At 39.5% G+C, this 25,783-nt stretch overlaps 1 protein-coding gene across 1 annotated transcript in view; it reads right to left on the reverse strand.

Moving 5' to 3' along the window:
• Positions 1–15,290: 15,290 nt before the first annotated feature.
• The window catches only part of LOC149244252 (tRNA-specific adenosine deaminase TAD3-like), a 293,332-nt gene continuing 282,839 nt past the window's right edge, over positions 15,291–25,783 (reverse strand). The window contains exons 8-10 of the mRNA XM_089374775.1: positions 16,629–16,765; positions 16,299–16,475; positions 15,291–16,139 (exon numbers count right to left, since the gene is read on the reverse strand). Of these exons, the coding sequence (XP_089230901.1) occupies positions 16,307–16,475; positions 16,629–16,765 (306 nt within the window). The 3' untranslated portion in view covers positions 15,291–16,139; positions 16,299–16,306. The remainder of the gene's footprint in view (positions 16,140–16,298; positions 16,476–16,628; positions 16,766–25,783) is intronic.

Genomic DNA, 25,783 nt, shown 5'->3' on the forward strand with positions numbered 1-25,783 from the left:
AGTAACGTTGTCTCTACCGTCGCAAATTCCTTCCAAACGATTGATGAAAGAGCAATCGCTGTGTCTGCCGTCGCAAATTCCTTCCAGACGTCAAGGAATTCAGAGATCTATCAGCGAGCAGGAACCAAGGTCACGGAGCTGCCAAGCTCGCGTTATTCCGACATGCAGCAACTAGATCAACTATGTTCAGGCAAAGAGCGTTCATTCCCGAAAAAATATCTGCGGCAACAGAATCAGAATGAATCCTTTGAAAAAAAAAATCAACATACGCACGCTAAATTAATTTACGCACGTTGATTCGTTCAATTCAACCACAATCGATCGTGTCCAGGCAGGTATTTTTATCAGTGTCCCAAATGAAAACTGAAAAAATCCTCCACAGAAGAGCAATTTCGAAATGAAGCACGAAATTTTTCAACCTGTGAAAAATTATTTCGAAATAGAATACCCGTGATCTGATACCATAATCAATGAATGTATTGAATTGATTTACATGAGCAAATGAAGCTCAATAAGTAATAGAGAGATATTTACAGTAATAGAAACATCAAGTTTCTATTAGGAAATAGAAACAACCAATTTCTTCTAAGAAACTGCTAAAATGATAAAAATATCAACAGCTAATAAGTGAGCATTAAACACTAAATAACATTATTCTAATAATTGTTGGGAGGTATAGGAGTCTCTATTGGGATGATGTCATGGTTGGGTTGTAGGTCATAATGTGATTAGGTGTTTGGTCAAAATCATTGTAAATCATATTGTATCGTGGATCATTGTCCATGGTACGAGAATCCACACTCTTGTCTCATTTCAGTCATTATAGGGTGGCAAGGAGGTGCTAGGCAGGTAATGAAGTCGCCTACAGGTTGGAGCCTGTGAACACTTCAGGGTTGTAGGTTGGTCTAGGGTGTTGGGGCATCCATTCAGTTGATTATTGAAGAAACCAGGGTGTTGGGGCATCCTTCCAGTGGGAATTGGAGAAGAATTCTTTTCTAGAATTCTAGGAAGTTGTTTCTTTCATTTCAGTTGGCGATGAAGATTAAAGAACTTATTAGAAAAGTGTTCGGTGGTTTTTGACCCAGAGGGGGTTTTCCACCTAAAATTTGTGTGCCTCCTGTGTTCTTTTATTTACTGTTATTACTGCATAAACATTAATAATAATTGAAGATTAACTAATGCTCTGAAAAGATTTAAAAATGCTAATACTGATTCACCCCCCCTTAATATTTTCCAACATCGTCGGCACATTCAACTCAACTGTCTTGGGGTAAGCTCACTGCTCATGACTTGCACTGTGTTTTTGTCGCTTTTTGTGTTTCGCTTTGTGTGAGTGTTGTCTGCTTGATTTCAGTGAGCGCTTGTTGTCGTTTGCATGCATACTAGCTTGTATTAGCACCGTTTCAATTTTTGTTTGCATGCATACTAACTTGTACTAGCACTGTTTCAATTTTCGTTTGCATCTCACTGTTGTCGCATGCATGACATTGTTTTGCATGGACGGTCGCTGTTGCGGTGACTCGTTTCACACACATGCATGCTATCTCTTTTCTGAATCTTGCACTTGCTATTTGCATGAATGATCATTCACTCTCGTTTGTACTCATCTCACCATGCATTCAGACTTCTCATGTTTTTAGTTGCTCGTTGGCCGAACTAGGCTGCCTTGCCCTGGACCGTGTCTTGCTCAGCTAGCATTGGCATTTCCAGAAGCGAAGGCTCTGCCTTCCCTCCAGAAATTGCGCAAGTCTAGCTAGACACTAACCTCTAGGCTTGCATTGCGCAATTCTTGGAGGGAGTGTCCCGCTGGACCTAGAAACTACGCAATGCAGTTTGCTGGTTGCATGTCACTGCTAACTGAAATTGCGCATTATGTAGTTTGCGTCATCAACAGGCTAGGCTAGACTGTGCATTGCGCAGTTCCAACAGTTAGTCAGCCTCTTGATAGCCCGGACTGTGCCTTGTGTAGTTTTGGCAGTCAGTCTCCCGACCTCCCGGCGGAAATTGCACAACCTTCATGATTAGTCACACAGGTATGTTGCAAGTCAGTTCTCAAGTTCGTTTTGGTTTTCGACTGACAGATTGCTTGCCATGAGTGTTGCCATGTCTCTAGGTATCACAGGTGTTCATCTGCCTCTCAGCAACACAAGTACAATGGCCTTCAAGAGCGCAGATTCAAAAGACACCGTTGAGAGCACAATGTGGGTTACATCTAAGCAAGTGTCTATGAGTTTGCCTACCTATGAAGACATCAAGTTGTTCGTAGACAAGGACATCAAGATAAGATGGCAACAACATCACAACGATCAACATCATAGCGAGCAACACCATCAGCAACAGCAGAAGGCAGCACACCTGCATGCAGCGAATGCAAGAGGAAGGTTGTTGACAACACAGAGGCGGAACAAAGTTGCAAGCTCGAGAAAATCCACTTGTGACGAAAGCAACTTTGGAGATTGAGGCTACGAGGTGACAATGCGACAAGGCCATCGCGCGAGAGCAGAGAAAACAACAGAGAAGGAGTTGCATGTGATGAAGCAACGACTCAAGGAAGAACAGGAGCTGCATAGAGGAGAGAATGAGTTGCAGCAAAAAGAAGTACAACAGGGGGCGCAACATGCATAGACAGAGGAAATTGTGCTCGTACAAGTGATAGATCCATCCCGGCAACTAGCGCAAAGGAGACATGGTGAGTGGTGTTGTTGATCGCATGCAAGGGAATTCAGCAGCATGCATGTCATTGTGCGCATGCATGCGATCTAACCCATTTGGCACACTCACTGAGGCAAACACAAGAAGCAAGTTCGACTAGAGCTAAACATGCGGTTGACAGTTGATGCGCATGACCACCAACACACACTATGCATCAGTGTGTTGCCGGTTCAGTCGCACCCAAGAAGAAAATGTGCATGCTAGCAGACGAGTTGGATGCAGGAGCCATACCAATGCACTAGGATGCAACAGAGGCAAGAGTTCGCTTCAACAAGATGTCACCATGGAGCACATGCACACCATCATGGACGACCAAGCTTAGCATTAGCTCATCGTCACCATCACAAGCATGTCAAATAGTTGGTCTCAACACAACGAACCGAGTGTCAGTGATGTCTTATATGGCTTGCTCAAGCCATTTTGTCTCACATGGGCACATGTGCATTGTAATGTAACATCTTGTCAAGTGGAAGTTCAAGTGTCAATAGTTGGATGTAACAGTCATAGAGTAGATGAAGAGTCATGAGGGTAAATGAACTGTCACAAAGGGGAATGTCAAGGGTCACCCCACCCTTTGTTATAAATAGAACCTCATAACTCATTGTAAAGGCTTTTGGTTAGCCAAGATTCCCATAGGACTATCTTAGAGAGAGCTTGGACAATATTGTAACGAGCCTTGGCTTCTTCACTTCGCAAAGCTAGTATATCTCTTTGGAGGAGCAGAAGATTTTGGCTGTAACATTTCGTTGTCGGAACTAGTGGTTAGACATGGATGTATTGTATGACTGGAACTTACACTTATTAATATAACGTAGCCAACACATTTCATGTATATGTGTATTGTATTCTATGCTATCTGGTTTACTCTAAATGATATATGTATTTGTTTGTTTATGCATGCATGGACTTTTCTGTGTATGTATGTATGAATCTTTCTAAAACGTGTTGTTGGTTTAACCATCACTTTGGATTGCTAGCTAACTTTCCTTCCATGTTGTGATGCATCTTTTCTCGTGTGTTCCCTTCTTAACTCCACGTTATCATAGGTTTCCAACGGGTGCACTCATCTCAACCCCCGTGTGTTTGAACCTCTCATGCACCTTCCTTGGCTTGTTGCAATTGTCACACCCTTGCTACCAACAGAGACATCTTACTTGCCTCTGTGCGAAATCGCGATCAAGGCATTACCATACGACCCATTGCTAGGACTCCTACACCAAACAGTCTGAGGTCTAATTAGGACTTCTTACCGGGGAGATCCCCTTACATGTTGGCGGGTCCAGCACCGTCAACAAGTCTCTATAGAAAAATGGTATACTGAGCCACCAAGTCTTCAGAAAATAAACTCACGCCGACAAATATCTTCACTCAAATTTCCACCACCATCCAAAACAAAATGGAGCGTCATCAATAACCTAGCTACTAGAGCTTCTAGAATCTCTAACCTTGAACACTTAGAGGAAGAAGTTAACTATTTGTTCAAAGTTTTTAAAAACAATGGTTATCAAAAAAACATTATCCAAAAAATCATTAAACAATCCACAACCAAAATTCAATGAAAAAATTCTCTTGAAAACCCTAAAATCTCCTTATCCTATATAAAAGGAACAATTGAGAAAATTGATAAAATTCTCACCAAACATAACATGACGGTTGCATTCACTCCCCCAAACACCATTTAAAAAATGCTTGATTCTGCCAAAGATTTAATTGATCTGAAACAACACAATGGAGTATACTCTATTCCATGTTCATGTGGGAAAGTATATATAGGTGAAACAGGGAGATCTATGGGCATAAGGTTAAAAGAGCACATAAATGATATTGCAAGGAAAAGGTTGGAAAAATCAGTGCTAGCAAAGCATGCATGCTCCTCCTCACACTACATTTGCATGGAACATGCAAAATTAATTCATAAAGAGGACCATTATTTAAAAAGAAGGGTGAAAGAGGCCATTGAAATTGAGAAATCATCCAACACAATGAATAGAGATGATGGTCTAAAGCTAAGTAATTCTTGGAAACCCTTATTAAAAAAACATAATTGATAATTAAAAGCATTCATAAATAAATATTATTATTAATCATAATCATAATTAATAACCTACCTTAATTAAAATACTCTAAATATAATTAATTAAAGTCTTCGTAAATAAGCCGACATTAATAACAATAAAACTAAAAGTAATATAAATTTAATCTTTTATAAATATTTTATTTTAGATTAGATATATTCTTTTAACTTAAATCATTAAATCATAATTAATATTAAAAGCATTTATATATAATATTATTAATAATCCTAAAACTAAAATAAACCATAATTAAATTACTCCTTAAATTATGATCAATTCATCATAAATAAGCTAACAATAAACATTTTCCTCAATAAACTATTAATTTCTCCATGCATTCATGCTCTCTCTTCTCAAAATGCAGATTACATTTCCTTGATGATGGACTCACCTAGTTAGTATGAAACATTGGTTATAATAGGATATCAGGATTTTTCCACAAATACTTTTAACCTTCAACAAATCTATGGTCAAACCTGGTCAAACCCTCCAAGTCAAGCCTTCCAATATGATCTAACAACTCAACTCTCTAGCTCTACCCTAGGCTGAACTTCGGCCTTTTATAAATTTCCAGAATCCCATAATTTTGCCACCCTGCAATTGCCTAGAAATTTCGACTTCTACAATTGAAACTGCCCAAAAAAAAGATGTGAACTAGAGAGAAAGAGTCCTTTCACACATGGGATCCAGATAGAGAGATAAAGTGATGAATTTCGTCGTCCTTGTCCTTCTTGTCGTTCGCTTGGATACCCAAAAGATTCTTGATGACAGAGATCAAATTGCTACCTTGTGAAGGAGGTCAGTGTCTATATATAGTGTTCTATTAGGTCGAATGGGTGTGTCTTCTACCTGGGCTAATAAGACTTGGAGGGAGGTCGACTTGACTTACTTTGGAGCCAAAATTTGAAATTCAAACATTCAAATTTTCTTCTTTTAAAAGGTCCAAAGGGACATGACTCAAAAATATAGTTTTTTTTTACTTTTTATTCTAGCATGAAGAACATTGTTAATTTTAGATAACAATGGTATGTTCTATGCTTAGCACAATTTACTTCATTGTTCCTTGGTAGCCCAATGGCAATTTCCAATAATTTCTATTAGCAATCACATTAACTATTAATGACATTGATAGTAAATGTAGATAAAACATAAAAACATATGTAGAAGACAAGCCAAGACAAGAGGACACCAGATTTGGCGAATGCCAGGGAAAACCCCCAATGTGGAGAAAACCCTTTGATCAAATCTTCTTATTATTATTCAATAGTTCAATAGAGAGAGAGAGTGCAAAATTTAAATAGATTAGCCCAATACAAAGTCAAATCAGCCCTATCAAATTTTGCAGTCAACTACAGTCAAACTTTAGCCCTAAGCAAAAAGTCACCACTGGTCAAATCAACAGCAAATTACCTCCTTTGAAGCTCAATCAAAGGCAGATTAATTCGGCCTCCATCAAGGATCAAAATAGTGCCACAAATGTTGGTCAAACTTGGTCAAACAACAGTTAGCCCTGCGGTCAAAGAACCCAATGGTCAATGTTGGTCAAACAATCCCAAACACCTCGAAATTTGTGCCAATTAATGTGGCCTCAAGAGAGCGAAATTCTGCCTCCAAAACAATTCAAAATATGGTCAAATCAACAAGGGTCAATGCTGGTCAACAATATGAAAATATCAGTGCTGTTTTAGCCCATAAAAATAGTCCTCCTAGCCGCACGTGAGAGAGAGAGAGAGAGAGAGAGAGAGAGAGAGAGAGAGAATATCCCTTAGTTGTATGAACCAATCTATTGAAGAGAGAGAAGAATGGTTGAGTGAATGATGTCCAAATGAGGAGAGAGGTCTTTTCTATTTATACACTTTGATGTGGGTGAAGAGACACGTCTATTAGGCTTCTTGAGCCTACATTAAGCTGAGGCCGACCTTAACAATTTGTACATGTTAGAATAAATTCAAAATCACACTTCTGCTTGTCTGAAAGAGATGATCTTTATATCAAACTTTGACCTCTCAAAAAGAGGAATCTAATGCAATAATCATGATGGAGTTGTCCCAAGGTGGAATTTGACCATAGTTGCCAATTTTAACACTCCCTCTCAACTAAGGTGAATTCCACCTCCCAATCCATCTGTCACCATCATGCCATTTTTGTCATCACTGCCCTGCTATGCTCTGTTGAACCATGAAGTAATAATGAAGAAGAAGTGATTGAGAGTGAGTCACAAGACCTTACCACTCTACATTGACAAAATTTAGTACTTGATCCTAGATCAGGTTGTTGAACATCATGCATCCTAGTCATAGCGAGTACAATAGTACATGATGCGTCCATTGGTAGTGCTATGGTCCCTAACCACTTTTCCCAACTCATTGGCCAAATGAGAGGTACTTCCCATGGGTCCCTGACTGCATGGATAGGACGTATGTTGGGGCATCGATAGGAGAAGGTGAACCACTCACCCTACATACATGTCAACCATCATGGGGTATCATTGGGGACGGTGAACCACTCACCTTGTACATAGTGCACCATTAGGGGAAGGTAAACCACTCACCCTATGGTCACTCATAGCTCCAAGAAGTACCCCAAGCCCTCAGGAGCTCCCAGAGCTCAGTGTTCAATGCATGTGAGACCCTCATAAGAGGGTCTTTCTACGACTCCAAGTCTCTCTCGGAAGGTTAAGAATTTAACCTTCCTTAATGGCTTCGTAAGAATGTTTGCGACCTGCTCATTCGCCCTGATGTGCTGGAGCCTTATTGCTCCCCATTGTACCATATCTCAGATAAAGTGGTCCCTGATATCAATGTGCTTGGAGGGGTTGTGGAACACGAGATTCTCTGAAAGGTGAATCCCACTCTGGTTGTCACAAAAGATCACAGTGGTATCTAGCACGTGCTCAAATAGCTCACTCAAGAGCTTCCTCAATAAAATAGCTTCACAGCAGGCCATACTCGCAACAATGTATTCGGCCTCAACAGTGCTTAAAGAAACTGATTTTTGCTTCCTGCTCATCCAAGATATTGAAGCAAACCCTAAAGAGAAGCAACACCCAGACGTGCTCTTACGATCCAACACACTGCCAGCTCAGTCAACATCTGTATATCCATGCAGCCTCAAATTCCCGACAATATATTTCAATCCATAGTGGATTATGCCCCGAAGATATCTCAAGAGATTCTTAGCAACAATCCAATGAATGTGGTGAGGGTGGCCCATAAATTGAATTAACGTCTTCACAACAAAGCATATGTCAGGAGGAGAGTTTACCAAGAACATCGGGGCCCCACAAGTTGTCGATACTCAGAAAGGTTCGCTAATCTAGGCCCAACAACACTTCCACATAGATTCTTGAAGTTGAGTTCCATCAGAGTAGACACAGACTTGCAATCCACCATCCCACATCTCTCTAGAAGCTTCACAATGTATTTTCCTTGAAAAAGGAAAATCTCACTTGGATTTTGCCAAACCTCCAGCCCTAGGAAGTAGTGCATCAGTCCTAGGTCCTTCATCTCGAATTCATAAGCCAACTCCCTCTTGCATTGATGAATGAGAGGGTCATCACATGTCAGAAAGAAATCATCCACATAAAGGACCAAAATGAGAGGCCTGTCCTTTTCAACCTTGAAGTATAGGTTCAGGTCAGCGTCACTCCTTGTAAAACCCAACTTCATAAGATAACTATATATCCTCTCATAGCAAGCCCTGGGGGCTTGCTTCAACCCATAGAGGGCTTTCCTCAACTTGCATACATGTGTCTTACGATCTTGAACTTCGAACCCCGCAAGTTATTCTACATAGACTTCATCCTTAAGCGAGCCATGCAAGAAGGCAATTTTGACTCCATTTGGTGTAGGCTCCATCCTTGAGAGGCAACAAGGGCTATGATTGAACATATAGTGGTATATCGAGCAACTAGTGCAAATATTTCATCATAGTCTACTCCTTCCTTTTGTGAGAAGCCTCGAGCAACGAACCTAGCCTTCAACTTTTCAACACTCCCATCAACTCCATGTTTGATTTTGTAAAGCCATTTTGAAGTGACAATTGACTTTTCCTTTGGTTTAGGAACCACATCCCATACATCATTCTTCCTTATCGACTCATATCCCTCATTCAAAACTTGGTGCTTCACAGCTTCTTCGAATGTACATGGCTCAGATTGAACTATGGTACTCATAGCAGCTAAGTACCCTTGGTACTTGTTCGACTTCTTGCTTTCACGAAATGTCCCCCTTGGTGCAACATGTCTCTTGACATCTTCAAGAGTATCTTTGAGCCACAAAGGTCTTTTTCTTGATGTAGAGGGCTCACTAGGAGGTGGATCAATGGGATCCATCAGACCTTCAACATCGGGCATCGAATCATATATCGAAGATTAATCCTGCTTTTCTGCATCATCATCATTGTCCTTCCTAGGGATAGGAAGATCTCAGACTTTTCCAAGGGCATAATCTTCATCGAAAGTGACATCATGACTTATTTCCACTTCTCTTTGACTAGACATATATATTCTATATGCCTTCAAAGTTTCATTGTAGCCCACAAACATTCATTTCTTTCGAGATGCATCTAGCTTGTTTCTTTTCTATTTCGGCACATGAAAATATATGACAACCAAAAATTCTAAAATGAAAAACATCAAGTTTCTTACCCGTGAAAACTTCTTCGGGTGTTTTGAAGTCCAATGCTTGATGTGGGCATCTATTTTGAACATACACAACGGTGTTAGTAGCTTCTCCCCATTAAAAATTCGGCAGACCTTGGTCATGAAGCATGGCACGGGTGGCTTGTATGATTGTTCGATTCTTCCTTTTAGCAACACCATTTTGCTCAGGAGTATATGCAGTAGTGGTCTCCCTCTTAATGATAACTTCTCTACAATAGTCATTGAATTCATTTGACTCATATTCAGTTCCATTATTGGTCCTCAATATTTTGATCTTCTTCCTTGTTTGATTCTCGATCAAGGCTATGAAAGAGCGGAACCATTTGAACACTTCATCCTTATTCTTTAAAAAATAGATCCATGCTTTGTGAGAGTAGTCATCCACAAAAAATGCATAATACAAATATCCTCCCAAAGATGTTACGAGAAACATACCTGATAGATCATAATGGACCAATTGAAGAATATCGATAGTTTGACTTTCACTTGAGGGGAATGGCCCCCTTGTATGTTTTCCAGTTGCACAACCCTGACAAACCCCTTTATGATCTAAGTTGAATTCAGACATACCTGTAACCATCTTCCTTACATCAAGTAAGGCTTTGTAATGAAGGTGAGCAAATCTTCGGTGCCATTATTTAAATTGAAGAGAAGTATCACAAGTCATTGCTCCCAAAGGACTTCCTCCAACTTGACAGAGACCCTCAACCCTAAATCCAAGTGTGAATGCATCTTTTGGGTTCCTTTTCCAAACACAAAGCTTCCCATCAATGAATGTCACCTTGAAACCTTTATCTTCCATCACAGAAATAGAAACCAGGTTCTTTTTTAGATCAGGTACATACAACACTTCTTGTAAATGAAGGGTTTGACCTTGATTTAAGTGAAGAGTGACAATCCCAATTCCTTTCATGGGATAAGTGGCATTATCCCCGAGTATGATCTCCATATTTGTCTCATTTTCAACTAAATTTGAGAGGGCCTCCTTGTACCTAGTGAAGCGCCTTGAGGCACCACTACCAATCAACCAATGATCCAATGTATCTAGAGGAGAGGCAGTGGTGAGGGAAAAAATAAGATTAAATTCTTTTTTCTTTTCTACAACATTAGTTTCTTCATACCTGGAGTTTCTCAACTTCTTGGGAGGATGACCATTTCCATATCAAGCAGTGGGAGCATTCCTCTTTCCTTTATTGTTGAACCTGTTGTTCCTTTGATTGTCATTGCTTTTGTAGTTGTTGTGGTTATTGTTGTCATCATCCTTCGAAGTATCCTTCTTGTGAGGACACTATCTAGAAAAGTGGCCAAACCTATTGCAATTGAAGCATCTTCCTCTTCTTCCTTCTTTGAATACTGGCTTAAATCATTAACCTTGTCTTCTAGGACCGACATTGTTCTTCCTTTTAGCATGAGTGGAGAAGGCAATAGGATTGTTTCCATTTGAGGGCTTGTCTCTTTCCATCATTCCTTATTTCTTCTTGAGTGCATCTAGCTAATAATTCATCAAATCCCGAAATTTTGTCATTGTAGAGGATGGTAGTGTTAAACACATCCCATTCTCTTGTAAGGTGCCCAAGTGCAATAAGAGTGAGCTCACTATCACCAACAACTTTCCCAATAGATAGGAGATCATTTTTTATTTTGGTAATCCTCATGAAGTAGGATTTAATGGATTCTCCTCTATCCATCTTGATGTCTTTCAACTTGTTCTTGAAAAAGAGAACTTGATTTACATTATTTACTTTGAACATCCCAACCAGCTTGTCATACATCTCCTTAGATGTTTCCAAATCAGATATATAAGCAACCAAAGGCTTGTGAATAAAATCAACAATAATTTTCTTACCTTTGACCTCACCTTTCTTGTACTTTATTTTTGCAACAACGAGTGCACTTGAAGGAGGCTCCACCATATTCCCTTGACATAGTCCATAGCATCATTTTCTTCCAAAGTTAAATCCAGAACATCTTTCATGAATGATAGTCGGATTTTTCCTTAAGCTTGTCCTCAGATTTGAAGTAAGATGTAGTCATCATTGAGGCTAACTTCAAATTCTTGTCCAACAAATTCTCTTAGTGATTGCTTTCCTCACTCTTGCTTGGGCTTTGTCTTCACCTGAGCTCTGAAACCATGTTAATTTTAGATAACAATGGTTTGTTCTATGCTTAGCACAATTTACTTCAATGTTCCTTAGCAACCCAATGACAATTTCCAATAATTTCCAGTCGCAATCACATTAACCATTAATCACATTGACAGTAAATGCAGATAGAACATAAAACATATGTAGAAGACAAACCAAGACAAGAGGACACCAGATTTGGCGAATGTCAGGGAAAACCCCCAATGTGGGGAAAACCCTTTGATCAATCTTCTTCTTACTATTCAATAGTTCAACAGAGAGAGAGAGAGAGTACAAAATTCAAATAGATTAGCCCAATATAGAGTCAAATCAGCCTTGTCAAATTCTACAGTCAACTGCAGTCAAACTTTAGCACTAAGCAAAAAGTCAATGCCGGTCAAATCAACAGCTAGTCACCTCCTTTGAAGCTTGGTCAAAGGCAGATTAAATCAGCCTCCATCAAGGGTCAAAGTCAACCCAAAACATTGCCACAAACGCTAGTCAAACTCAGTCAAACAACAGTCAACCCTGCAGTCAACGATGGTCAAACAGTCCCAAACACCTTGAAATTTGTGCCAATTAATGCAACATCAAGAAAGCAAAATTCTGCCTCCAAAATGCAGTCAAAATTTGGCCAAATCAGCAAAGGGTCAATGCTGGTCAACAGTCTGAATAACTCGGTTCTGTTTTAGCCCAAAGAAACAATCCTCCTAGCTGCACATGTGAGAGAGAGAGATGATCCCTTAGCTGTATGAACTATTCTGTTGAAGAGAGAGAAGAATGGTTGAGTGAATGATGTCCAAATGAGGAGAGAGGTCTCTTCTATTTATACACTTTGATGTGGGTGAAGAGACACATCTATTGGGCTTCTTGAGCCTACATTAAGTTGAGGCCGACCTTAACAATTTGTACATGTGAGAGAATAAATTCAAAATCACATTTCTGCTTGTCCAAATGAGATGATCTTTATATCAAACTTGGACCTTTCAAAAAGAGGAAGCTAATGCAATAATCATCTCCATCATATGAGTTGTCCCAAGGTGGAATTTGGCCCTAGTTGCCAATTTTAACAAACATCCTTTACAATAATCAATATAAATACATCAAGGGCTAAAATATACATTATGAAGACCGACCATAATTATAATATTCAACACATTCTTGGATTGAACCCTCACCCACCTACCTTTGGAATCATTGCCTTAGCAAAATGATGTTTCTGGTTGTAGACTAAGCAATCATGATCTATATGCAGCCTCTTCATCCCCTAACAGCCACTAACTCTTTTTGATGGGACACATTTTCAAGATAAGCATGAGAACATGGGGGGGGGGATCCAAAGGTCCATACCCTTAAAAAGAAACCTTTAGGTGCATTAGACAAAGCCAAATTGTGTGGTTTCCTCCATTTAAGCCTTTCCTTTGGCTAGGAAGGGTTTATGTTACAATCCATTGTATGCACAATGTTGACCTCTCTGAATAAATAGAAAGGACAATTGGTTGGAGGGGGAGGGAGACTAAAGCTCAAGCTAGAATATTAGGGGCCACCAGATGTACATAAACCTTTAAGCTTTGGCACCAATACTTTTAAGAGTTGGGATCAAGGTGGCATCTTCGTTGTTTTACCTTCTCAAGTTGTGCCTTCTTGACGGCATTCTATTAGGACATAAGTGAAAACAAAGGGGCCAAACCAATCTATTTTCCCTTTGGCATACAAATGCCCCTTTAAATATATTCTTCTCTTCCCCTAACTCAAGATATATAATCTTTTTCTATAGTTATAATCTTTACAAATGTTCACTATGCACAACTATAAGGTGTTGTTTGGAATGCCTGCAATAATATTAAATAGATTTTCCTTACCTATTGTCATATGTCTACCATTCTATGAATTTGTATTCAGTTTAACCACCACTTCTCTCTATTTTATTCAATTTTGAATGAAAGCCATCATAGGTGACTTGGGACCATATTCATTTAAGTAACCATCTCTCTTCTTAGATTCTAATGCAATTGATCGCCAAGGAACACTACCTAGTTTTGTTATTTATTATATTGTCACCATTCCTCTTGGCTCAAGTGGCCTTTGGGTAAAGACATAGTGACTTTCTAATATAGGAAGGCTTGCTAATGTCTCATGCTCAATGGTGGTGATCAAAGGATTAGTGGACCGACGGGTGACCTTGTTATCAAGATGCATGTTTGTTTCCATGTCAGATATACGAATGTCTAAGCCACAAACATTATGCTTGAGTTTCTTCTCCTTTAGAGCATTGATTGATACTAAGTGCTAAGATATACAAATGCATATGGGAAGATCAAGGTTGCCACTTATGTCTATTTTGTAGGGAAGACAATGGATTTACCAAAATTATGCATATGATCCTTTGTGCACAACCACCATTTGATGCAACTCAATTGTCCAATTGTGAAGATAAAAGTTATGGTTGGGATCTCTGCAATGTTGAGAGCTGCACTTAATCAAATCCACCAACACCAACATGATAGTGTATAAAGATCCAAGGTTTAACAACAAAATCTATTGAAGCAACACTTGTGGAGTAGTTCCATACCTAGTACAGGGAATTCAATGAGACTGGAATTATGAATAGGGAAATCATCCACTATACCACAAAGGCATATATCTTCCTTTATACTAGATCTACAGGTTCTTTACCATAAGTATAAACAATTGACACTAGACCTTGATTACTAAAACTAGTAATTGGATGTGTATAGGCAATAACAAGAATACACATTAGACTCTAAGCCACAGGAATTTGGATATACTATTTACATATATATAGAATTAAGAGAAGGTGTGTTGTGTATGGATATGGATATGCTACTCTTGCTCTTGCTTATAGATATGATTACCTTGCTACTAGTGGTGCTTCAATTGGATGTTAGATTATATAGATCAGACAAGTTTTAGTACATTTATGCTAATTCCTTTTTATTACATAGGTAATGTAATAATCCTTCTATGCCATGCATTGAAATGCCACTGCCATTGTGTTGTCCACTTGAATTAATATGGATGTCGAATGAAGTAATTAAAGAGGCAAGTTACATATTAAATTCTTAACAAAAATATTATTCTAACAAACTTGTAGGCTACTGAAAAGTTAAATAAACTCTAATATTAGTTCACCTTTTAAGTGGCCGATTTTGTATATCATGACTATATCGTTAATTAATGGACCAGCTCTTGCTCCCAAGCCGGTTCACCAAAATGATATTAAAGGTTTTGTCTAATCATGAATATTGGAATGTCATTTTAACTTCTTGTAGTACCATGTCATTGGGTTGAGTGAACAAAGATGTCAGCTCTAGTATCTTAGAAACCTCCCGAAGCAGGATCCTGTCCTTTGAAAAACACAATGTCGAATCAGCTTAACTCGGCCCCTCTACGAGAGGGGGTCCAAAAAGGAACGAGGGAATGTGAAGCAACAAGGAACAAGGGCTCAAGTTCTCAGCCCTCTGGCTGCGTCAGTTGATGGAGTATCTATCCCAATTGATACAAATTGTGTTTGCCTTTTGCGCATTGCTTTGTTGGTTTTTCGTTTACCAGTATTCCAACCACTTTGGCACTCAATTATCTTTTGAGTTTTAAAAGGAAATAGTGAAAAACAATTGGATATGGCGATTCTCCTCACCGTACTGATCAAAATAGTTACATTGTTCACATAACTGCACCTTTAAAATGGGGACCTCGTTGATTTTTAAAACATTTCACTGTTAGAACACTTTATTGTAAAAATATTAAAACTACACACGATCTACAGTAAAAAATTTCAGTTATAGCTAATCTGTTTCTCTCAATAATAGCACTTGTTACATTGGAGTTCGTTGGATCAAAGCAATGCCAGTTATACATCCTTCTTCATATATGCACACCTGGTCATCTCTGCCTTTATGCTTCTGGCCATTTGAAAGTACTTGCACTTATGTAACAAGGGGATATGAAAGCTTCATTGGTGAGCAGGTATCTGTGTGCAAAATCTGGAGAATTGTTTTTATAACACATTTACCAACATCAAATCCCCTACATGGTAATGAATACATTCACAGTGCAGATAATATGGGATCGAAACAACTGGGTTAACTCTTTGACAGTGATGGACAGTATATCCACATTTTTCTGCCATTGAGTCATGCAAAAGTCTTATCTATCCATTGCTTAAAAATTAAGATCCAAGACTTAAAATGTCATCTTTCAGAAAAGCAGAAGCTTTCAAGCTTGACCTTCGCCATGGTATTCATCCAAGGCTGCTATAATTTAATTTTTTCAATTGCAGCTTCTGATAATCTTGAATCCACATAGAAAAGGTCCTACTGCAAAAATTCTCAAGCAACTGATGCTTTTTGCAGAAAATGATTCCTCCATCCCCATGAAAGCTCTAATCAAAACCCATAGCAAGACAATTGTGTAATGCTCTACAAAAGATCTTAAAATAGACGCTCTGTTTTGGCCACCAAAGTTTCTATCCTTATCAAGGAATCCCTTGTGGATCTTGCAGATCATTTATGTTTTAGTTTGTGCAGAAATATATTTTCTTTTCATCTGTCATAGACAAATGAACATAAAAAATGATGTTCATCATAAAGGGAAGCTATATCATCATAAAAGAAAGATGCTAACGTAAACGCTTAGATTAAGTGTAGTTTATGAGCAACCATTAATTGGCATCAATCAGCCTTTGAAAAATTCAAGATAGAATACCTTAAATTTCAGTGAGTCAGTATTTCTTCTGGAACCACTACACGATACACAGTATAGTGATGGTTGAGGCTTCTCTGTCCATGTAATCTGCAAGCACCACCTAATGCACCAATTCTTTTGTTTGGGAAAGCATAGAATACCCGGCGGACCCTTTGATGAACAAGGGCCATTGCACACCTGTGATAATCATTGCAGCATACAAAAATGAAAACTGTAATCTTCTGCCCCTACATAAAACATATCTTCCTGGTGAAACAAAGTAGCAGCCTATGAAGTTTATTTTATTGCTACAAAATAATAAAAAATTGCAGGTAGGTAAACATATCTTACATGGCACATGGCTCCCCTGTAACATAAACATCATATCCTGTGCAAAGGTAAGGTCGTGAAAGGCCTTTAGCTCCAAAAGGTACCTTACACTCTGCTGATGTTGCATTATCTTCCTCATGAATTTCGTCCATGCTTTTCTGCAACAATCGCATAAATTTTTCACTTACAGCAACCCTTGTTGTTGGAGAAAAAGAAAGATGGGTATGCAAGTGGATGAAGGTCTTGTATGTACTATGGATTAAAACAAACCCCTTGGGCATAGTATGAAAAGATTGATGAGTATCTTAAATCAAGAGGTTTCAAGAAAAGTGATTCTGATCCTAATTTGTATGTCAAAGAAAAGGTGAAGAACTTATTGTTATGGTTGCAGAGGTTGATGACTTAATCATTATAGGGAACAATGATAATTTGATTCAAAAAGAAAAAGATAATCTTTGCAAATATTTTGATATAATTGACTTGGGATTATTACATTTTTGTTTGGGCATTAAATTTTGGCAACAACCAAACAAGATTTCATCTCACATGCAAAGTATGTTTCAAAATTGTTGAACAAGTTCAGAACGGAAGATTCCCATCCCAATGAAACATCAATGGAGGTAAACTTAAATCTTTCAAAAGATGAAACATGTTAAAATTGGCAACTAGGGCCAAACTCCATGTGGGTCATCTTATTTATGGCCGCTGATATTTTTCTTGGATTCCTCTCATTGAGAGGTGTAGGATTGATCTAAAGATCATCCGATTCCGACAAGTATCCATGGAGATTTATTCGTGTTATGTGACAATTCGTCAAGGTCAGCCAGCAACCAAATAACCCCCACTTGTCCTTCATGTTTTAGTATAAATAGAGGTGCCTTGAAAGTCGTTTGGCACTCACCTCTTGGGATGTCTTCTCTCCACTGTTTTGGGTTTTAGTGGAAGGGAAAGTCCTCAAGAGCAGTGTTGAAAATATCGGTATCGGCAAAATATCGGCGAGGGTCCAGAAAATATCTTATCGGCAATATCGGCGAAAATATCGGCAAGCATAAAAAATGCATAATATATTCCCCCCCCTTTTTTTTTAACATATAAAGCAATAACAACATGAAGTAAACACATTGGCACAAATATGAAGAAAGCACTGACATATATGATGTCAAATAGAAATGATACATCAAATGTGATACCAAATCCCATTGATCCCTGATAATTGTCCATTCAAGGACTCAAATGTGGAGAACCAATACAAAATAACATCACATATATAAAAGTATCTCATCATCATCAGTTATATGTAGCATAACAAATAAAACTAGTAGCTATCTATCTGAAATCACTGCCCTCTCCCCCTTTTATGGGAAACATGACGGGCTGTTTGCCAAGCCTGCCCCTAGTAATAGAAGGCCGTCTGCATCTAATGTCAAATAATGAGTGCTAGGTATAGAGTTGTGCTCTCCTATATCTATAGCAGATGGCGTTGACGCTGATGCTTCCATAGTGTCCTCCTCCTCCTCCTCCTCCTCCGAGTGCTGCTCCTCCTCCGAGTCCTCCTCCTCTTGCTGCCCCTGTTCTAATGGATCATTTGGCTCTAACCATGAAGGTGACTCCTCCAAGATGGGCTCCTCAGACTCCACCCTCCACTGAGACAATACATCAATATTGTCTAAGGAAATGGCATTTGGATCCATTGGTGCTTCTATTTGCCTCACTTGAAGTCGGATGTTGTAATGCACATACACTAAATCATTGAGGCGTGCGAACTCCAACTTGTAAGAGTATCAAAAAAACTAATGAGTCTTGACTCTTGACTCTTGACACTTGAAGGTCATAATTAAAAACTAAAAATTACAATAAGTGTAATTGTTCAACTGAAGGCTGGAGCTCAAAGTTATACCTATTTCGCTTTTTTGCGTGTATTTTCTCAAATACACTCCAATTGCATTTACACCCTGAAGAGCTACATGTTTGACTCAAGATTCTTATTGTCAATTTCTGCAAATTTGGTGCCCTTGCACCATAGCTTCGCCACCAAATATCTACAACAAAATAAAGAAATAAAAAATTCAAAAAATTAAAACATAATTAAACTTTCAAATAAAAGTTACATAATTGAATTTAAAAAAAATAGAATTATAAGTAAGGAAATTCTAAATTGAAAATTCTAATTTCTAATGAGTGATGACTTATCACTTACATGGCATGAAGAGGGTCCTTTTCCTAATAGCACCATCAAAGTCAAATAGGCCAACACAATCTCGATAATATTGTATCTTGCGATTGATTTTGCTATGAAGCTCAGGATCAGGTACCATCCTATGAATACATGAATGGAGCCCTTCCATCACCTCGCCATCAAAATCAAAGCTGCATTTGTATGAAAATACGGGGTTGAGGAAGAGTGTTGCTGCATGAATGGGTCGATGAAGCATCCTTGTCCACCGACTATCAATCACATCCCATAACATCATATGCCTATCAAGGCCAGCAGAACCCTTGTCTGCATAATAAGAACGAATGGCCTCCTTGGCCCTATCCATGGCCTCATACAAATAAGCCATTGCAGGCTTCTCCCCATCTACCAATCTGAGAACCTTTACTATAGGTTCACTAACTGAGCATGCTTCTTCTACTCCACGCCAAAACGTCTCAGAGTACACCATTTTTGCAATGGCTTTCCCGTCCTGTCTCCTGTTGTATCTACAATTACGCCAGTCATCAGACACAAACATTTGCTTCAACTCGAACTGACATCGAAGCAAAGACTGAAGAGTAATAAAGTTTGTGGCAAAACGTGTGATCGCAGGACGCCGCAACTCCTTGTTTCTAGTGAACTTCCTCATGAGGCTAAGAACAAAAGCATGGTTATAAATAAACTTGGGGACGCTCCTAGCCATATCAACCACCTCCTTGATGAAGGAGAGTTTCCCCATATCCTCAAGCAACAAATCGAGACAATGTGCTGCACACGGAGTCCAGAACAATGTGCGATGCCTCTCCATAAGCATCTTGCCAGCAGACACATAATTAGTTGCATTGTCTATTATGACTTGCACTACATTTTACACACCAATCTTCCGAATGAACCCATCTAACAACTCACATATCGTTGCTGCATCTTTGATATATTCTGATGCATCCACCGATTTAATAAACATGGTCCCTTTAGGACAATGTACCAAGAAATTTAGAAGGGTCCTACCCTTCCTATCTGTCCAACCATCAGACATCACTGTACATCCAGTAACTTCCCATGTTTTTTTCAACTCCGCCAATCTAGAGTTGATGTCCTGCTTTTCTGTTTGGAATTGGCCCCTGCAACTCCTCATATGTAGCACTTTTGTACCCTGGGCCCACAACAACAATAGCATCACACATTGGTTGCCAAAATGGATTGGTTTTGGTGATGCTGAGAGGTAAGTCGCTCCAGAAAAGACACCTCCCCATGACTCTATCTGCTTCTTGCTTCTCCTTTTTTTTAACAAGCGATTTTATGCCAGGTTGTGATCCATGTCTTGTTTATGGAACAAAAATTGATGACCTCGCACTAGCAGTAGCAGGTGATGATGTGCCAGCTGTGGAGCCCCTCCCACTACCCTCAACATCAAAATCAGGAGAAGATATCCCAAAAGATCTACCTGCACGTTCAACCTTGTTTCTTTCTGTCTCTTCCTTCTTTCTGTCTTTTTCATCAATTGCCTCAAGAGCTTTTTGTATAAGCTCCGGACTAAAAACTGTACAAATCCCAACATCATGTCTAGTGAGTCTAGCCAGATGGTATTTCAGTTGTGTAACCCCTCCTGTCATCCTGGTCCCACACAATTTGCATGTAAGATATGCCCGATTTGTCCCACCATCAGGGTTCCCATACTCCCAAAATGGGTCCAAGGCTTTTGGCATATTTGAATTTTGTAGTGAGCTAACTCAAACCTAGGGCACCAAAAAAAAAAAAAATGGAATTAATAAGTAATAACCACATCATTTTACAAAATAATTTTTTTGCTATATTATTTGCAATGTGAATTCAATGAAAAACCATAAATGACAATAAGAGGGTGTATTTGAAAGTTTAAAAAAAAATGGAGTTTGCTCTCCAAATATGGAGAAAAGTTAAAACCCTTGCATTTGCTCATGGGCATGAAAATCATAGCAAATGGAAAAAAAAAAACAAGCAAAATGATTGTAGGCAAATAGGCAAGCAAGAATAATCCTAAAACTATCAAAAAATTCATTAAAATAGGGGTTTATTTGAACATACCTGTTAATGGAAGAAATGAAATTGTCTCACTGTTCTTCAAGCTTAGATCAACAAAATCTTCGTTGTTGGTGGCAATAATAGCTATTCAACACTCAAACCCTCCTTGGCAGCAAGCACATAGCTCTCCCCTTCCTTCTCCAGCAATCAGAAATGAAAATGATTGAAAAAAAAACAAAATTGGACTTTTATAGCCGCGGCGGCAATTTTTACTGTCTCCTGGTGATATTTTAAGTCGTAGCGCGATATTTCCCCGAGATATCGCCGATATTTCGGAAATATCGCGATATTTTCGGGGAGACAAAATATCGCGATATTTTCTCGGCGATATTTCGTCTCCTTGAAAATATCACGATATTTACGAAAATCGGCGAAATCTCGGTGATATTATATACACTGCTCAAGAGGATACACTGTCCTTAGAAGAAGTTTGCCATGCCCTAAATTCTACAAGGGACTTGGACGCAATTCAACAAGGGACTAGAACGCAGTAAATCCATTTTGGTGCAACGCAGACCTTGAGGACAGCTCGTGGAGGAAGGGAGATCTCTGTTTTGAGGCCACAGCAAGGGAGGCTAGGGCAGCATGGGTTGGAGGACTATTTCAAGGGTTGAACAAGGTCCGAAGTCTGTTGTAGGAAGCCGTGATGTTTGTTTTGCTAGGCCAAGGCCTTAGGAGCTAAATGCTATCTTGTTTAAAGGCTAACGGATGGGTTGTACCATTGTTGGAGGGTGTCATGAGCAGCAGTAGTGTTGTGTGGTAGGCCACTTGCCATACCACTACAGCAAATCTAGCATGGGCAGATTTGAGAGCTGTCTTGAGCCCTTATCTTCAGTGTGGAGAAGGAGCATCTCTCCTTGCCTAGTCCGCAGTTTTTGAAGGGCTGTTCGAGGACTGTTGAGAGGAGTTTAGAGCTGCAGCAGTATGCCCAAGTGCCCTAACCAAAACAGCCAGGAACAACAAAGTGAAAAGCAGATTTGAAGCAGTGTTAGAGGTGCGTTGGGTCAAGGATATTGACCAGATTTGGATCAGATTCAGAACAACTTGTGGGAGCCACGTGTTGGGTTAACATGGAGTGTTGAATACCCCAAAGGGGTGCAACATGATGTGATGGATGCAGTAGCATGGTATATTGCAGCAGCATGGTGCAGTAAGGTGCATGGAGCAACATGTTTAGATGCAGCATGGTGATAGAGACAACAGTGAGTAGTGCAGCATAGTGCACAATAATGGGTACAACAGTATGATGGTGCAACAGAGTGCACATTGATGGAATGGTGCAGCATAGTGCACAATGATGGGTACATCAGTATGAATGGTGCAACACAGTGCACAGTGATAATGGTGCAGCACAGTGATGCATAGTGCAGCATGATGATGAAGAGCAACATGTTGGGTAAAGCATGATGAGGTACAACTCAGTGATGGTGCAACATGGTGCTGCAGCACAATGATGGTGTAGAACAATGACAGGTACAGTAAGATGATGGAATCACCTATGTCCAGATCAACTACCTCATGTGACATCTTCTTAGAGAAGATCTTTGTTTTTATTTTGATAAGTCAAGATGCTGACTTCTGATGTATATGAACTATCTCTCTCTCTCTTTGTTGAACTATTGAAGAACATATAAGAAGAATTGATCAAGGGTTTCCCCACATTGGGGTTTGTCCCTCGCTGGCGCCACATCTTGTGTCCTCTTGTCTTGGCTTGTCTTCTGTGATTTATGTTTATGTTCTATCTGCATTTTACTATCATGCTAAATGTGATTGCTAATCTGGAATTGATATTGAGCTAATATGGAAAATTGAAGCAAATTTGCTCTAAGCATAGAACATACCTAAAATTAACATGGTATCGGAGGTGAAGTGAAGACAAAGCCCAAGAAAGAGTGAAAGAGCAATCACTGAAGACAGTTGGAAAGGACAAAAAGGCTCAATGAGTTCCTCATCCCTCTTCAAATTCACCAAGGGTGAAGTCAAAGCAAGAATATTATCCGAGTGGCGCAGCGGAAGCATCTGATGGCTTGCCTAAAGATCACTTCAATGGGAAGTTTGGATCTAAGGGTGGAAGGAAAGGCAGATGCCTTGCTTGCAATTAGTTCGGCCATTATGCGAAGGAGTGTTCGAATGGTAAGGACACATCACTTGATGATGATAACAATCATTCTAAGGACATCTTCAATGATCGGAGGAATGACAGGTAATGCAGGTCATCAAGGAAATGGCCGACTCTTCAAAAGGAGCAAGGAACTCCAGGTATGAAGAATCAAATGTTGTTTCTGATAAACTAAAGAAGTGTTATCTTAAATTGGCCTTCTCCACTACTTCTCCTCCAGACTCTTTGGGAATCTGGCTTATTGATAATAGTGCTTCAAGGCACTTCATTGGATAGAAGGAAGATCTCTCTAATTTGGTAGAGATGGAAACAATCATGGAGATTATACTTGGAGTCAATGCCACCTATCCCGGAAAGGATGTAGGGAATGCTACTCTTCAATTGAATAAGGGTAGCACGATTCATTAACAAGAAGTTCTTTATGTACCTGATCTCAAGAAGAACCTGCTGTCCATTTCGGCAATGGAAATCAAAGGTTGCAAGGTGGTATTCAGCGATGGAAAGGTATGTGTTTGAAAAAGGAATTTTTCAAGATGCTTTTATTCTTGAGTTCAGGGTTGGCAATTTGTATCAAGTTGTAGGAAGTCCATTGGAGACTGTGTCAGTTGACACATCTCGTCTATAGCATCGAAGCTCTGCTTATTATGGGGCCCTACCCGATGTGAGTCAGATGGTGACAGGGATGCCTAAATTCAAGAAGAGCATGAAGGTACATGTCCGAGATGTACCGAAGGAAAATCTTACCAAGGGACCAGTCCCCTCATGTAGCAAGTCCACAGGTTTGGAACAACTTGAGGGGTTTGAGATTCATGATTAGGAATCTCACGTATGTAGGTTGAAAAAAGCTCTCTATAATTTAGAGCTAACACCCCGGGCTTGATATGAGAGGATTGATAGTTGTCTAATGAAGCTGAGATTCACTAGGAGTGAAGCCAATCCAAACCATTGCTTGAAGGTTGTAGATGATAGACATCTCATATGTTGATTTGGAGTAGCATCGGATGTGCTCTAGCCATGAAATTTGGTGGAAAGGTTAAAGCGCATGAGATCTCCAAGACCCAGAAATGGTTTGGGCAGATTCTAATCAGTTTGGGAGATATTATAATAATTAATATTTTTAATGGAGTTCAAAGTCTAAACTTAGGAAAAATAAAATATTAATGGGTATTAATATAAAACTAGGTTAGAAGGTTCCAAAAGTCATGGATCAAGTCAAATCTAATCTTAGCCGTTCATTAGAGATTTAATCTCGGTCGTAGAAGGACCAATAGGAAAAGTATAAGAAGAGGCTAGAGGGTCAGTTGAAGAACACACTGAGGGAGACCAATCAGTTCGATTTCTGGAGCGGGGTTAGCTGAGAAATTTGAACTAGTGGTTTGGAGAGCAACAAAAGGCAGCGGGTATGGAACAGAGAGTCAGGAACAACACCAAAAGGCCAGCGCAGAGGTTGGAGAGGCAGACGCAGAGCCTCTCAGGCAGACGTAGAGGCAGCAGACTGCGCAGTCAGTGGAGGGCCTGCATGGGTGATGCAGAGAGGTAGGAGCTGACGTAGATGGTTTGGGAGCTGCACAGAGGCCAGCAAGCCTAACGCTAAGATTGAGAGAAGTGCTGGAGAATTTTTCTCTGTTGGGTAAGCCAGTTTGGCACCTAGTTGTACTGAAGAATCGCTGAATAATAAAATCATCCTCTGCTGCACCAGTTTTCCCACATTGGGTTTTTCCAGGGAAAATTGTACAAAATATCTGTGTTGATTTGTTGATTCTTGTGCATGTGTTTGTTTCTATATTATGGTGTGATATCTGCAACATAATTTATTTTAATGTTTCTTGAAGGGTTTTTCATAAACAACTTATTGAGAAATAAGTAGGTAAAATAAATCAGTTGTTTCAGTGATCGAATTTTCAAATGGTATCAGAGCAAGTAATTAGAGACAGGAAGGGAAAATCAATTATGGGTCGAGATCATGATGCAAAGGCATCTACGTCAGGAGACTCACATAGATTTTCAGAAAATTGCACAAGAGACAGTAATTTCGATTTCGCTATGTTGGTTTCCAGGCTGGAAGAAGAAGTGGCTTGTGTGACTAGCTCTGCATCATCAGGGGTATGGTATATAAGCAGTGGAGCCTCTTGGCATATGATGGGAATCCAGGAATGTTTCTCAGATTATTAGGAGGAGAAGATGAACTTTCAGATCACCATGGGGAACAAGGAAAAGTGTACTCCAATAGAGAGGGGTACCATAGTTTTTCAAACAGAAACGGGAGAGTCGTTTTGTGCTACCAATGTGCTGCATGTACCGGGATTGGGGATGAACTTACCTTTCGTGTCCCAACTTCAAGGCAAAGGCTATGACATTTTCTTCATCAAAGAGAAAGTATACGTCAAACAACTGAGCTGGAAAAAGAAAGTGCAGATCGAGATCAAAAGTAACAGGTTGTACAGGCTACAACTGGAATCACCAATGGCACTAATAGGCAGTCACGGAGACAAAGATTTGAACAAACTATGGCACAGAAAAATGGGACATTTGCACCATGGGGCTTTGATAATTCTCAGGAACATTGTAATAGGAGTTTCGGATCTGAGTACGAAACGAGATGATGTATGCAGAGGATGTGCTCTGGGAAAGTATGCTAAAGAAGTATTTCTTGGAAGTAAAAATAGGGCCAAGAGTGTACTAGGATTGATACACTCAGATATTTGCGGACCTATGTCCACTAAAGCTCTTAGTGGTGTTGAGTACTTCCTTACCTTCATTGATGATCACTCAAGGAAAACTTGGATTTATTTTCTGAAAACC

The sequence above is a fragment of the Pinus tabuliformis genome, chromosome 8 (genome assembly GCF_031772625.1).
Source record: "Pinus tabuliformis cultivar Carrire ecotype Pingquan chromosome 8, CPIR1, whole genome shotgun sequence".
Lineage (NCBI taxonomy): Eukaryota > Viridiplantae > Streptophyta > Pinopsida > Pinales > Pinaceae > Pinus > Pinus tabuliformis.